Source organism: Solanum verrucosum, unplaced genomic scaffold (assembly GCF_900185275.1).
Source record: "Solanum verrucosum unplaced genomic scaffold, falcon-dt-bn FXZP01000062.1, whole genome shotgun sequence".
Taxonomy (NCBI): domain Eukaryota; kingdom Viridiplantae; phylum Streptophyta; class Magnoliopsida; order Solanales; family Solanaceae; genus Solanum; species Solanum verrucosum.
Window position 1 is genome coordinate 8,249,775 of NW_026020477.1, and position 13,983 is coordinate 8,263,757.

Sequence of the window (13,983 nt, forward strand, 5' to 3'; positions counted from 1 at the left end):
TTGGGGTGCAAATTCAGTGATGTGTTGGATGAGACAGATGCGGAAGTGAGACTTGACGCACAGATCATTCCTAAGAAGGAAAGTTTTAAGTATCTTGGGGCTGTAATCCAAGGGAGTGGTGACATCGACGTTGATGTCACACATCGCATTGGGGTTGCTTGGATGAAATGGAGGCTTGCCTCTGGAGTACTGTGTGATAAGAAAATTCCACCAAAACTTAAAGGTAAGTTCTACAGAGTGGTAGTTAGACCTGCCTTGTTGTATGGAGCGGAGTGTTGGCCAGTCAAGAACGCACATGTCCAAAAAATGCATGTTGCGGAGATGAGGATGTTAAGATGGATGTGTGGGCACACTAGGAGCAATAAGATTAGGAATGAGGTTATCTGGGAGAAGGTGGGAGTGGCCTCTGTGGTGGACAAGTTGAGGGAAGCGAGACGGAGATGGTTTGGACATGTGAAGAGACGGAGCGCAGACGCCCTAGTGAGGAGGTGCGAGGAAATGGTGGTAGAGGGTACGCGGAGGGGTAGAGGTAGGCCCAAGAAGTATTGGGAAGAGGTGATTAGACAAGACTTGGCTAGGCTTCACATTACCGAGGACATGACTCTAGATAGGAAGGAGTGGAGGTCGCGTATTAAGGTGGAAGGTTAGTAGGGTTGGCGTGTTGCCGTCCCTCGTGAGGGTATGGGTTGTTAGTGTTTGGAGTAGTCCTAGCCGTATTGCTGTTTACTGCGTTTCACTCCTCTCATTACTTTCTTGATGTTATTGTTTCATTTGTTGATTATACACTATCTTTTGGATTGGTTGTTATGTTTTATATATAGCTCTCCTGTAACTTAGATTTGATGTTCTTGAGCTGAGGGTCTCCCGGAAACAGCCTCTCTACCTCCACGAGGTAGTGGTAAGGTCTGCGTACATTCTACCCTCCCCAGACCCCACCTAGTGGGATTTCACTGGGTATGTTGTTGTTGTTGTTGTTGATATCTTGTTAACGGTACCATTATTTTGTTTCTTTTTCTTTCTTGTTATTAAGGTCAGTGTTTGAATATAAAATTACGTGGATAAGTAAATATATACTAGTTAATTAGTTAACATAGTTACAATTTGCCTTAATTACAATTCATGACCTACTTTTAGCTATAATTACACGGCTCAATATTTTAGTTTTGTATAATTCACACATTTGTATCATTCAGAATCTGTGTAATATAATTTGTATAATTTTTGTATAATATAATTTGTATAACTGTTTAAAGTTCAAATGTTTGTGTTTGTATAGATTTGTTATTTCGAGTTTATACAAAAATAGTTGAATTATACAAACTCACCCGTAAATTATACAAACCTGTGTATTATACAAATCTATGAATTATACAAATGAGACAGTTTAAACTGTACCTACACCCCATAAATATGCAAACTATAGTTGAGCATAATTAAATTTATTATGGTGACTATTTACAAAAGTATCCCTATAAAATTTCATAATTTACTGCATTGATTAATTAGCATGTATTTTACTTCATTAATAATAAATTATATTAATTTGATATAAATATTCCGTTCGAAGTTTTTACTGTTATTGAAGTCTCATAAAAAACATTATATTTTTTTTTTTAAATGAAAGAAATATTCTTAAATAATCAAATTTTGGTCAAATTAAAATCACTTCTCGTACTACCAAACCAGTAGAATTTTTTTTAGAATTTAGGGACACTGTTTAAAAAAACATTATGCAAAACTTTTTTTTTTTTTGAAAAGAAAAATTATGCAAGAATTATTTAATCTTAAATAATTTGTCTGAAAAGCATTAAGAAAAGATAAATTAATAATACAACTACTGTAAAAGTGACATTGAAGACAAGACCAGGAGAGCTCACGAATCTGAAGAAATCCCTCTTCTCAAAGAGAATTTCTGATCAATTTACACTTTTTCTATCAGTTATCTTGTTAATTTAATGGATTTTTCAGAGCTATGGGCTATATTTGGACCTGGGGTCTCCGGTGCAGTCTTCGGCGCCGGATGGTGGTTCTGGGTTGACGCCGTTGTTTGTAGCTCCGTCAAAATATCTTTCCTTCATTATCTTCCTGGTACTTCTCCTTAATTTCCCTCATTTCTTGTGGGTGTGCGTTTATTCTTGATTTTTCTGGGTTGTTGATATAGGGTTTTACTAAGATGGTTGATTTTTGACTTGATTCTTGACATGTAGGTTTTTGGATATGATTCTTGATTTTTGATAGATGGGTTTTGAGTAAGGTTTTTGTTTTGTTCACCTTTTTGTTATTTGGAATATTGTAGGTATATTTGCATCGTTGGCTGCTTTGATGTTTAATTGCGTCAGAAAAGAGGATATTGATTACTCACCTTATGATGAAGGAGAGTGGAGGTATGAAAATAATGTATTCTATGTGAATGAACTCGTTTGTTGTTGAGAATTGGACTTAAATTTGTTCAAAGATCGACCCCCTTTTTCTGGGTGTTGATGTTTCATTGGCTTGAACATTGATCCTTCTAGCTTCTTGAGTAGTAATTTGTATGTCTTGTTCTAATTGTTTCGCCTGAGATAGAGATTACAGAAAGTGGTTTGCTATTCAGGATTATCAATTGTATCGCTGTAGTTTAATTACACAATAGTGGTGTAATTGACTCAATCAAGTGCAACTAAAAGGAAAAAAATGTTTTTATTGGTAATTTTTGAGTATGTTCAATGTATTACAGTTACTTCGACTACACTAGTTCACCTCAATCTTTTGATTTGCACCTGCAATCAAGTTGAAAGGTTTAGGTGTGAGAGTGGGATGAGAAGGAAGAGAGAGAGAGAGAGAGAGAGAGAGAGGAGCAACAAAGGTGTCCGAAAATGTCAATTGATCAGCTCTTTTCCCTCCAAGTCTTGATCTAGTGTGCTCCTTTTTTCCTCGCAGTTGATTACAAACGGCTAGGAGTAATCTCTTCCATCTATCACTTCACACGCTTTTTGTTAGAGAGCATCACAAATCACCTCTTGGATTAAAGATTGTCTAGTTGGAAAAGAAATTGAGAAAATGATTGGTTGGTGCAATAGAAATTTGACATGCACAACTGCGAGCAAAGGAAATCAAGGTTAATTTGAGTCTTGGAGAAGGTTCTTGTAGTTGTGCTGGACTCTTACTGCTCATGCTAGACCATCGGAGGATGATGTAGATGAGCCATTAATTGAGTCCCATGAAACTTCACCAGTCAATACTATAGCAGTTGTAATGTCTAAGAAGATCCTACTAGCTGCAGAAATATAACATAGAGATTACACATGATGAGTGAATTCAAAATATACTATCCAATAGGACAACTGAGGAAGACACTAAAATCTTCCTCAAATGGTAACTGCATCACAACAGATTAAGTAGGATGTGTTGCCGGCGTTTATTCCTTCACCACTGTATATTGAAGTTGGGGAAAAATATACATTTGCGAAGGAGTCGATTGCAGAAAATAAGTCATGCTCACTGTGTTTTTTTTTTTTTGATGAAGTAAGTAGATTCATTTCAAGGCATCAAGAAGATGCAAGCTTTACAAGGATAGATCAGTTAAGTTCACAAAAAAAAGGATTTGTAGCCTCTTTCTAAGCTTGATGGGTTTACCATCTTATTATTTGTATCAATAGTTGTGCTAGGTAGTATCTCTTAAATTTCACATCTTGTGTAATCTTCACAACAGGTGGATCTCCTTAAACTGCACAACTGTAAAATCCGTGGATGAAACTTCATAGGATGTCATAATTGGCTCATCAACACCATCTTCCAATGGTCTATCTTGAACTGTTACAGTACTGTGTTTTTCTAGCATGAGTACTAAAATTTCTCCAGAACCTGAGTTGCCCTAAGGATGCCAATACAGTATGCAAGCTATCCAAGTCATTTTCATTAAAAGCCATTACTTCGTATTTTAAAGCGATCTAAAGTGATCATCATTTTATGAGTGAAGTCATGGGCTTTAAGTAACGATACACTAAGGTGATCTTAATGAGAAGAGACAGTTTTTGAGTATCACCTTTGAGGAGTTGGGTTTATATCGACATTTATTTATACTGAATGTTGAAATTAGTTACTTTATTTGCAAATTGTACATTTATGTCTCTATTTCCTATCCCTATAAGTGGTGAAAAGAATAGATGCATTTAGAAGGAGCTTCTCTTGGCAAGGATACATTTATAAAAGGAAAATCCATCTGGTTAAATCGGAAACTATCACACCTAGTAAGAAGAATGGGGGATTCGAGTTAGGCATTAGGAACTTAAGAATGCAGTATCAAAGTTTACTGATGAAATGACTATGGAGATTTTCAACGGAAGGAGAGGTTATTTGGAAAGATGTAATCAAGGCTAACTATGGGATGAAAGGAAGATGAGTAACAAATGTTGTCCAGTAGTCCTTATGGAGGTGATTGTTTGAAGATTTCCTTCTGGAAAGACAAATGAATAGGCAAAGGTGCCTTGGAAGAACTCTTTCCTAGTATTCATACTTTATGCCCGCAACAAGAAGCAATTGTGGGGAAGTATGGGCAAACAATGGCTGGAATCTCTTTTACCTTTATGAAAAAAAAAACCAATGGCTGGAATCTCAGTTTCAGAAGGCAACTCAATGATTGGGAGATTGTAAGACTAAAATAATTTTAAAACACAATGGAGCAATTCAAAGGAGTAGCTTTAGGTATACATGCTAAGTTCAAACTTCATCTACTTCATGAACAAAAGGAAGTAAACATATGATGCATGCCTGTGGTGCTTGGTTATTCTTTCCCATAAACGAAGCATAAAAGCAATTCCAGGTGAATATTACTTCCTTGAAAATTTGAAATTCACACATATTAGCAGGCAATGGAATTGTAATGCCCACCACCAAAAAGTCCCAACTATGTAATAAGGATGGATTCAACTGGAGGGCATATACCTCTCTTTTTTCTCAAGGGCATAGTATTGTTTGGCCCATTGACTTCATAGTTGCAATAAATAAATAAAAATCAAGTACTGAAACCATAAAACGCTAAAGCTTCAGTCATCGAAAATTTCTGGTTGAACTTTTTCTGTTTTTGCATGTGTGGAAATGTAAATCAACACCGAAGAGAACTAAGTTCAGTTCGGTCAAATCAGTTTAAGGCTCATCCTTTTCAAGTTGAACATGCAGCCAAAAAAGCTCCCAGACCAATTTTTTTCAAGTTTTGTTTATTGTCACTCTCCCAATTATATGTGCAACTGAGTCCAGCCCACTTAAGTGTAGCTCACCCAGCTTTAACGGGTATCAAGTGGCACTCCAACTTAATCCAGTAAACTTTCAAGCCCCTAACCAGTAACCAGTTCATTCCCCCCAACCTGAAGCAACACGTTCAGAAAATGCTTCACAACAACAAGAGCAAGAAGTTGGCAGGCTGGAAGAGACAATATCTTTCATTGGGGGCCAGTGTCACTCTGATCAACAGTGTGCTCAGCTCACTTCTTCTGAAAAGATTGGACGGATTGAGATGAATCTTCCTTTGGATAGGAAATAAACAATCTAATTCTTTCTGCCTTGTGAATGAAAAGAAGTCACTCGAGACAAGGAAAGGCGGTCTTGGTACTAAAAACTTATAGAGACATAACGATAGCATGTTGATGAAATGACATGGAAGGTTCAACAAGGAGGTAGATGCACTTTGGAGGAGGGTTTTGGTGTAAAATATCACACTTGAGAGTCCCTGGATTACTGAAATCTCAACAATACCTCATGTTACTGGACTGTGGAAGCATATCCGAGGACTGAAGCTACTGGAACAAATTCAAGTCACATATGGGCTTTATTCTCGGTAATAGGAGGAAAATTAGGTTTTGGGAACACACATGGCTGTTTACGCCCCTCTGAAAGACCAATTCATGGATATCGTCAACTTATCTTCTCATCAAAAGGGAGAAATTGCGATGTTTTGTTCAACACAAGAATGGAATCTTGTTCTAAGAAGAAATATTAATGATTGGGAACTAGAAAGACTTTGCCAATTGCTTCAGTTGTTAAGCAGCATAAGACTAGACCACAACAGAACAGATTCCATCAGTTGAAAAAGCCATCACCAGGGACTCTTTTCAGTAAGAGATTGTTACCACATGCTAGATTCTAGCATCGATAGGGTCTTATGACTCTTGGATAAGATTTGGAGAAATAAAGCACCTTTGAAGGTCTCTTGTTTCTCTTGGACAGATGCTATTGAGGCTTGTCTCACACAATTGAACCTGCAAAAGAGGAAGATTCAACTGTGCAGCAGATGTCCACTGTGTGAAGAGCACTCGGAAGAAGTTCACCACCTCTTCCTGCATTGTAGGATCACGAGCCAGCTATGGAATATGTTTTTTGTCATTCTAGACATAAGTTGGACCATGCCTAATTCCATTATTGAGTTATCTCTAGGTTGAAACAGAGAGGGTTTAGGAAGAAATCTCTGAAAATTTGGAACACCATACCTCAGGTCATTTGGTGGACTATCTAGCTCGAAAGAAAGAATATAATTTTTGAAGGCAAAAAGAGTAACATGCACAACCTTAAACAGAGTTGTCTTTTTTGGTAGTTTTTTGTTGCAATCTGGTTATCGTAAATGATGTAGATGGAATGTTAGACATAATAGAGAGATTGCACAGCCTGTAATTATGCCTATTGCACTGGCTTAGTGCACAAATTTATAGAAGCATTAATTACTTATCCAAAAAAAAAAATACATGAGCAAGAAGAGAAGGTTCATCAAGGATGGAACTTTAGAAGAACTAAGTCTCCGAGTCTGCTTTGATATTCGAAGTTTGTCGACAAACTTATCCACTGCACACAATAAAATGGAACATTTTCTCAAAAGGCCAGGGATGCAAACATCATATTGATAGAAGAGTTCTATGTCAACATTCAATACGTGTATAAAAATGATCTGTTGAAGATGAGGCAGGTGGAGTGGAGCATGGAGGTTGATATCAACCCAGGCAAGATCGATGAGCACTTTAACTATCCAGGTCAAAATGAACTTGATTATGAAGTTGTTGATGCCCCGATATGCGATCTGATGCAAAAGCTTATACGGCGCTAACACTTCTAAAGTTGAACATGGCACATTAGTAGGACAGTTCATGACATAGAGGACACGAGTTGACTTTGATTAGGTATCTTCTGGAGTTATGCCTTGTTTGTATGAGACTAATGTTCCTTGAGATAAAATCCTCCCGACTTATGCCATGGACATTCATGTGGAGAAGACCATCCAAGGGGTGAATTATCTAAGGCATCAAAAATAGCTTGTGAGTTGTCTAAGGCATCAACAATAGCATCACAATCTTATAGGTACGGTTACTTGCACCAAAAATAGAAAAGAACCAGACAATTCATCTTCAACTTTTGTATAGAGCTACATTTGTCCTTTTCTCTTGAACTGGTAACATAACAATTTGTATTAGAGCCCGTAGTTAGATAGTACTGAAAAAATCATATTAATAATAGAAGAAAGAAGCACCAAATACAAATTTGAGATTGTAATCCTAAACAGACTCCAAAACATCTAGAATTGTTTCAGTGTCTTCCGAATAAGCCTTTGTACACCAAAAGCAGAATAACAATATACAGTTAAGCTTGATCTTCTGCACATTGCTGCTCCTATCTTTAAAACATCTGGCATTTATCTCTTTCCCAGATGGTCCACCAAATATATGCTGGGATAATTCTCCATCTTTCTCTGTTTCTTGCACTAATTCCAGCTTCCTCCCAGCTAAAAAGAGTGTCAACAATCTTACTAGGGATTATCCATGAGATGCCTTTGCGATCGATAAAAATCTTCCCTGGCTGGTCAATGACTATGTATTACAGGAAAAGATGATTAATTGTCTCAGCCTCACTATCACATTAATAACATCTTGTGCATAGGGATATTCCCCTCTTTGATAGATTTCCATGGGTTAGGACCAGCCTCATTAGCTAAAAGCCAAGTGAAACATGTCCCGTTTAAATGCACTTTTACTTTCCAAATGTGCTTCCATGGTCTGGTAGTGATCCATGGCTAAGCTTAATTTGGACTCTTGTACCCCTCCCTCACCTTGTAAATACCTTTGCTATTCCGCCCTAAGCAGTCCACTCCACTTTGTGGCCCTTGAAGAGTTTCCAAAAACTTGTAAAAATTAGATTGCCTTGGGATCTCCCAATCATTCAAATGCCTTTTGAGGATCAAATTCCATCCTTGATGGATCCACGCCTCAACTATTGTGTTGTGTTGATGTTGTGCCGCAGGAAACAATTCAAGAAATAACTTTTGTAGTAACCCCTTGTCTGTCCAAAAAATAGTCTTGTTGCTATTGTGAACCTTGATAGTAGACTGACTTTTAAGCAAAGGCCAGTATGGCCTAATAGATCTCCCTAGGGTTACACCATAAGGTGTAGTAACTTTTTTAGAAACCCAATCATCCAGCTCCCCATACTTGGTTTAGATAACACTACTCCAAAAAGCTTGGGATTCCTAAGAGTATTTCCATAACTATTTCACCTGAAGAGCTTTGCTCTGGTTCTTACGATTCTTGATGTCCATCCTACCGTCTACTTCTGGTAAGATTTTTCCTTTTTGACTAAATAAAAACCTCTTTTCTCCTTTCTCCTTATTACCTAGCCAAAGAAAAGATCTCTTGATTTTATCCATCCTGTGCACAATAGCCTGGGGGATATGAAACTGGGACATCATATAATTTGGTAGAGCATCTAAGACAGAAGTTATCAGGGTCAGTCTACCTCCAAATGAAAAAATATTTTGACTTCCATCCGGAGAGCTACATTTGTCTTCAAAACACCTTTGATTTCTTTTTCTTCTAATTGTACACCAAATACAAGCAGGGATAATCCGCCATCTCTCTTTCTTACAGGATAATCTACCCTCATTGTTCCAACTAGCTCAAACTTCAATTATTCTTCTTGGCATAGCCCACCTAATTCCCCTCATGTTTATAAAAAAAATTCTATAGCTGACCAGCCATTGTCTCTAACTACTCCCCACATAGGTAACATCTTGGGCACATAGGATAGCCTCTCTTGCTGAGGTTATCGTGTGTTAATACTGCCTTTTTTGCTAACAACCATGTGAAGCATGCATCTTTATATGGAACTGGCTCTCCATATCATCTTCCATGGTCAACAACCGATCTGGTAATTTGAGGTGTTATATTCACCATTAACTGACTGCACAGAAAGTTGGCCTTGCTTATTTCCTGTCCACTTCATATAATCTTCATTTGTCTTAGTACTCCTATAATTTCATGGGGATGAGTCATGATTTTGGGTAGAGACGCTTTTTGTGAGGTTTTGTTGCTTCTTTTGAGCAATTCGATTTTGGTCGCCTGGTCTTATCATCTAAAGGGTTTGTTGCCAAGCTTTAATTAGTTATTCAGTCTCTTGGAATGAATAGAATGATGCTTGATCACCATAATTTGCATTTGTTATCGCTTGTGAAAGAGCTACGGAATCCTTTCCTGTTTTTTCCTCCCTGTCTGAGGCATAATGATAGTTATTATTGGTTAGGTATTGTCGTTTATCTTTGATCCATCCTTGCACATTTTAGTTCTTTTAATAGATGTATCATGTATGCTTCGAGATTATCAAAAAAATATAGATTTCTGATTCTATTTGCTTTTCCTTGTCACATTGAATTGCTCAACTGTTTCAATGTTGACAATGCAGGTTGAAGCTGTGGCTATTTATTGCATATGTTGTATCCTTCGTGTCATTGGCGGCATCAGTTGGTCTATTGATACAAGATGCACTGGGAAAATCTGGTCCTTCAGCTTGGACAGGAGTTGCAGGTGTTCTGCAATGTGTGTTTGTCTTAATCAGGTAATTTGCTTAATATTTATTAGGTTTTGCTGCCTTATAGAGCCTTCGATGTCATGCGAGAAAGGGTGATTGTTGCATAAAGGTTTTTTACTTAAAGGTTATTTTTATGCACTAATTTTTAGTTGAGCTTTGTTGTTCATCCACCTGTCCTCTCTGCCTTCTCCTCACTTCCCCCTCGCTGTATACATTTATTTTTTGCCATAATGGTGCTTGAATAGAAAGCAATGGTTTTGAACCTGTGTCTTACCAAGAATATCAGAGTCAAGTAGGTTTACTACGTGCTTTCAGTGTAGTGAACTTCTCTTCTCCAGTGTTGCTAATAAAGTGGAATGCTCGAATTAAAATTCTAAGTAGCTTTCTACTTCTTTTCTTGTCCCATTTAAGAATAACAAACAAACACGTTCTCCGGTTTGTACATGAAAAAGAATACATCACATCTATGTTGTGTTCAGTTGTGTCATGTAGCTCTGCTTAGCCTGCATTTTTCACATACATTATGAGAAAAAAGAGATCATGCTTCTGGTCCTTGTAAGCTAACTGTGGGGTTTACTTTTTGACATATTTCAGCGGTCTGGTCTATTGGACATCACATTCAGAATCTTGAGAGGACACTCGATGGGGTCTTACTTGGATCCATTCTGTCAAGAAAGAGTTACAGTTACTTGTATAAATGTGTGTTGGTTGTGCAGTGAGGCTAAGCACCAAATATTGAACGCTCATCGCTTCTTTCTACATTATGATAATTATTAACTTGATATTTCATTGGAAAGCTCAAGGAAATATGTCTTGTGAAGTGGTTTGTTTCAAAAGACTTCGATTAGTATATCTTTTACTTAAAGCATGTCATGCACTGTTTCATCCCCGACACCTCAGGGGTTGCAACGAAAGGGCAGTTTCGTAATGTTTTATGACTCGAGACGTGTCTTCCATTCACGTTCAAACGTCTTTCACGATATCCAAATGGTTTTTTTTTGTCCTCTCCAGAAGTAAAAGATTTAGCTTCAATGGAATTTCAATATTCAGTTGAAGTATTAATGAAGAAAAAGGTGTACAAAATATGATATAAATAGTTGAGGCTACACTGCAATATTCTTCATCATCCCATTACTAAACTTGATGAATCATTATTTTAGTTATTATTGTTGATTTTCTTGTTAAAACAATTTTTTGCCTTCTAAATTTAATTAAAATATTTGTAATTACCAAACAAGCATTAAGTAATTAGCTTGGGAGCTAGACTAAAATGCAAGTTAGTGTTATTTCAGATAGGAACAATACATGAATACCATATATCCATTGTTTCAATAACAATTTCTAGTCAGTCCGAGACCCCAACATAGTTAAAAGTAACTGTGTCGTTTGAAGTTTATGAGTTTCTATAATAATTTACAATTAAGAGTAACTAGATTTACAATGAATATTGATAGTTGTTCAGTAGGTTTTTTAATCCGGGCAAAAAAATATCGAGTTTAGTGAATTCAAAATCAGAATCAGAGTTTTTTTGCGGAATGTACTAAAAACGCTCCATTGAATTTGAGGTGTAATAGGGATGGCATCAAGAATACTTTTATGCCATCTTTACATGTTAAAGCATAAATGACTATTAAAATAAATTCATGTGCTACATTATTAAGATTTAATTCACTCTGAATATTTCTAAAGCAAAACAATTTGGTTAGTTGACATCTTACTTTTGCAATGAAATAACAAGATCTATGGATATTTACGAAAAGAAATATAAAATCTACTTCCAAATCAAATCTTAGAGAAATCTTTTTACTTTCACTATGTTCTTTATTTATCGCATATTCCGTTACCTCCTTCCCATAAATACTATTTGAAATATTTTCCTTAGTCCAAAGACACATTTTCCCTTTTTTCACTGAATTGTAATAAATGTAAAGTAACTTTTACACCGCATGAAAAGGTAAACTTTTAATATCAGATAATGCAAAACATTAATCATACGATGGTAAAATAGTACTTCATTTATCCACTTTTAATTGTCATGTTGCGCTTTTCGAAAGTCAATTTGACTAATTTTCAAAGTGAAATTAGATTTTATCAATTCGATATTTTAAACAAACAAATTAGATATTCAAAAACAATACGAAAAGTACTATAAATTGCAATTTTTTTGCATATCAATATGATGAAAAAATACATCGTAAAATGTTAGTCACAGTGCTTATTGTTTGATTTTAAAAAAGGAAACCATAAAAATTAAAAGTTTGACGAAGATAGTAGTAAATTTATTGATTAGTAACCTAAAATAAACAGTAACTAATCTGCATAAATAAAAATATAAATAAAATAAGTAGTACTAGTAGTTACCATAAAAGTGAAAAAACACGGTTTCCCCAGATATCTCTTACATTGCATAAAAAAGGAAACTTTCCTCCTTATATATACACTATACTATTCTTCTTCATTTATCAAATTAACAGAGTTTTCTTTTAGCAATGGCTAGGAATTGCAGTGAAAATGGCAAAAGCATCAAATTGTTTGGTTTTGAGATCACTACAACGACGACGATGACTAGTTCTGATGCTGCAATAATATCTGAAAAAGATTTCATGGGAAGGAAAATCAAGAAAGGAAATCGATGGACAGAGGGTGAACAGAGAGCATTCTTGAAAGGATTGGATTTTCATGGAAAAGGAAGTTGGACTAACATTGCTAAAGATTTCGTGCCTACTAGAACGTCCACACAGGTTGCTAGTCATGCTCAGAAGTACTTCGTGAGATTATTGGATGCTAATTCCAATGAGAGAAAAAAGCGAAAGAAATCAAGTGTTTTTGATCTTCGTATTGAAAAAACAGAGCATCTTGAAAAAAAAACAGAGGATACTACACATCAAGCTATTGTTCCATTGGGAAATAATCAAGAAAGTCATAATGTGCCAAGTTTTGTACCAAATTCCATGATGAAAAGTGTTCCAACAGTAATGCCTCTTACTTGGGTTCACATGTATCCGTATAATGATCATTATGCCTCTACATCAATCAGTACTACTACATTCGACAAGCCACTTTCTGGGATTTCTTCATCTTCTTCTTCTTCTGAGGATAATAATTTGGAGTTAAAGTTGTAGTCAAGAAGATATACATAAAGCAACTTATTCTTTGATGTTTTTTTTGTTTGGAGAAAAGTCTTATTGTAGTTGTATATTTCCGACATATGAAATGAAACCATAGTTAGTTCTTGATTCTTTCATCGTCTTGTTGTATTCCACATCGACATATATCTAAGACAATGAGAGTTAATCGTGGATTAATTGAAGCCCACACAGTAGGAGAAAGGGAAGGAAGGATTTAGTGAGAATCGACATTACATTTGTACGACTAAGGAAGGGGGAATTTCTTGACACTTCAATATAGTGAAGGTATTAGCTGCATTAATTAATCAACAAGGTTCTGAACTGGCAAATAATTTAGCATCAGATGGAGGCTTTGAGTGACTATAAATCCATCAGTTGGGAATAATGAAAACTAGGAGTTGTTTTAGTTCTATGTTCGGGACTTAAACGTGAGCCTTTGACATCGGTATAGCTATCGTGGATAGGCAGGTTCGAAAGCTAAGGACAAAGGAGATTGCTTTAGTGAAGGTGCAGTCAAAGCATCGTTCGATCTGGGAGGCTACTTGGGAGACAAAGTCAGGTTTGTGTGCACGATTCCTCCTTGCACATTTTAGTGCGAGAAAATAAATTATAACTGAATACCAAAAAAGCTAATTACAACTGTTTATGATAATGAACTCATAGATGAGAGGTTTATCTTTTTGAAATTATAACTAACACCCTAATACATCTTCTAGCGTTATAATATTGGTGAACTAAATAGACTAAACACTAAAATTTATTGAACCAAAAAAAAGAAAGTAGAAAACTTTTTGCTAGGGTGTAATGTATGAAAATGAAATTTGGTGCAAATTGCAAAAGATAAAAGTGGCTAAACTATTTTTCCCTGTGGAGACTATTTCTTCATTTAGTAAAGGAAAAAATAAAAAGGCAGGAGTTACAGAAGACGAACAACTCTTGAAAAAAGGGTTTAAAAACTGAAAGACTTTATTTCTTAATTGCCTTTTAATTGAGAAATGAATATCAGCAAATGTTTTAAAATGCAAAATGAGAGAGATGT

The 13,983-nt window shown here is 36.0% G+C and overlaps 2 protein-coding genes across 2 annotated transcripts; both read left to right on the top strand.

Annotated features, from left to right (window-relative positions):
* The first annotated feature begins 1,849 nt into the window (after nucleotides 1-1,849).
* On the top strand, nucleotides 1,850-10,636 carry LOC125809202 (uncharacterized). The gene is made up of 4 exons (XM_049488861.1): nucleotides 1,850-2,088; nucleotides 2,297-2,384; nucleotides 9,691-9,843; nucleotides 10,411-10,636. The coding sequence occupies exons 1-4, from the start codon at nucleotides 1,956-1,958 to the stop codon at nucleotides 10,445-10,447; spliced, it is 411 nt and encodes a 136-aa protein (XP_049344818.1). The 5' UTR covers nucleotides 1,850-1,955; the 3' UTR covers nucleotides 10,448-10,636.
* A 1,669-nt stretch (nucleotides 10,637-12,305) lies between these two features.
* On the top strand, nucleotides 12,306-12,938 carry LOC125809450 (probable transcription factor At5g61620). Its single transcript, XM_049489084.1, has one exon. It carries the CDS (start codon nucleotides 12,306-12,308, stop codon nucleotides 12,936-12,938), a length of 633 nt encoding a protein of 210 aa, XP_049345041.1.
* The last annotated feature ends 1,045 nt before the right edge of the window (nucleotides 12,939-13,983 follow it).

Coding starts and splice junctions, on each gene's coding strand:
- LOC125809202 (XM_049488861.1), top strand. CDS start 1,956: ATGGATTTTTCAGAGCTATGGGCTATATTTGGACCTGGGGTCTCCGGT. Junction 2,089..2,296: donor TTTCCTTCATTATCTTCCTG/GTACTTCTCCTT, acceptor GGAATATTGTAG/GTATATTTGCATCGTTGGCT. Junction 2,385..9,690: donor TATGATGAAGGAGAGTGGAG/GTATGAAAATAA, acceptor TTGACAATGCAG/GTTGAAGCTGTGGCTATTTA.
- LOC125809450 (XM_049489084.1), top strand. CDS start 12,306: ATGGCTAGGAATTGCAGTGAAAATGGCAAAAGCATCAAATTGTTTGGT.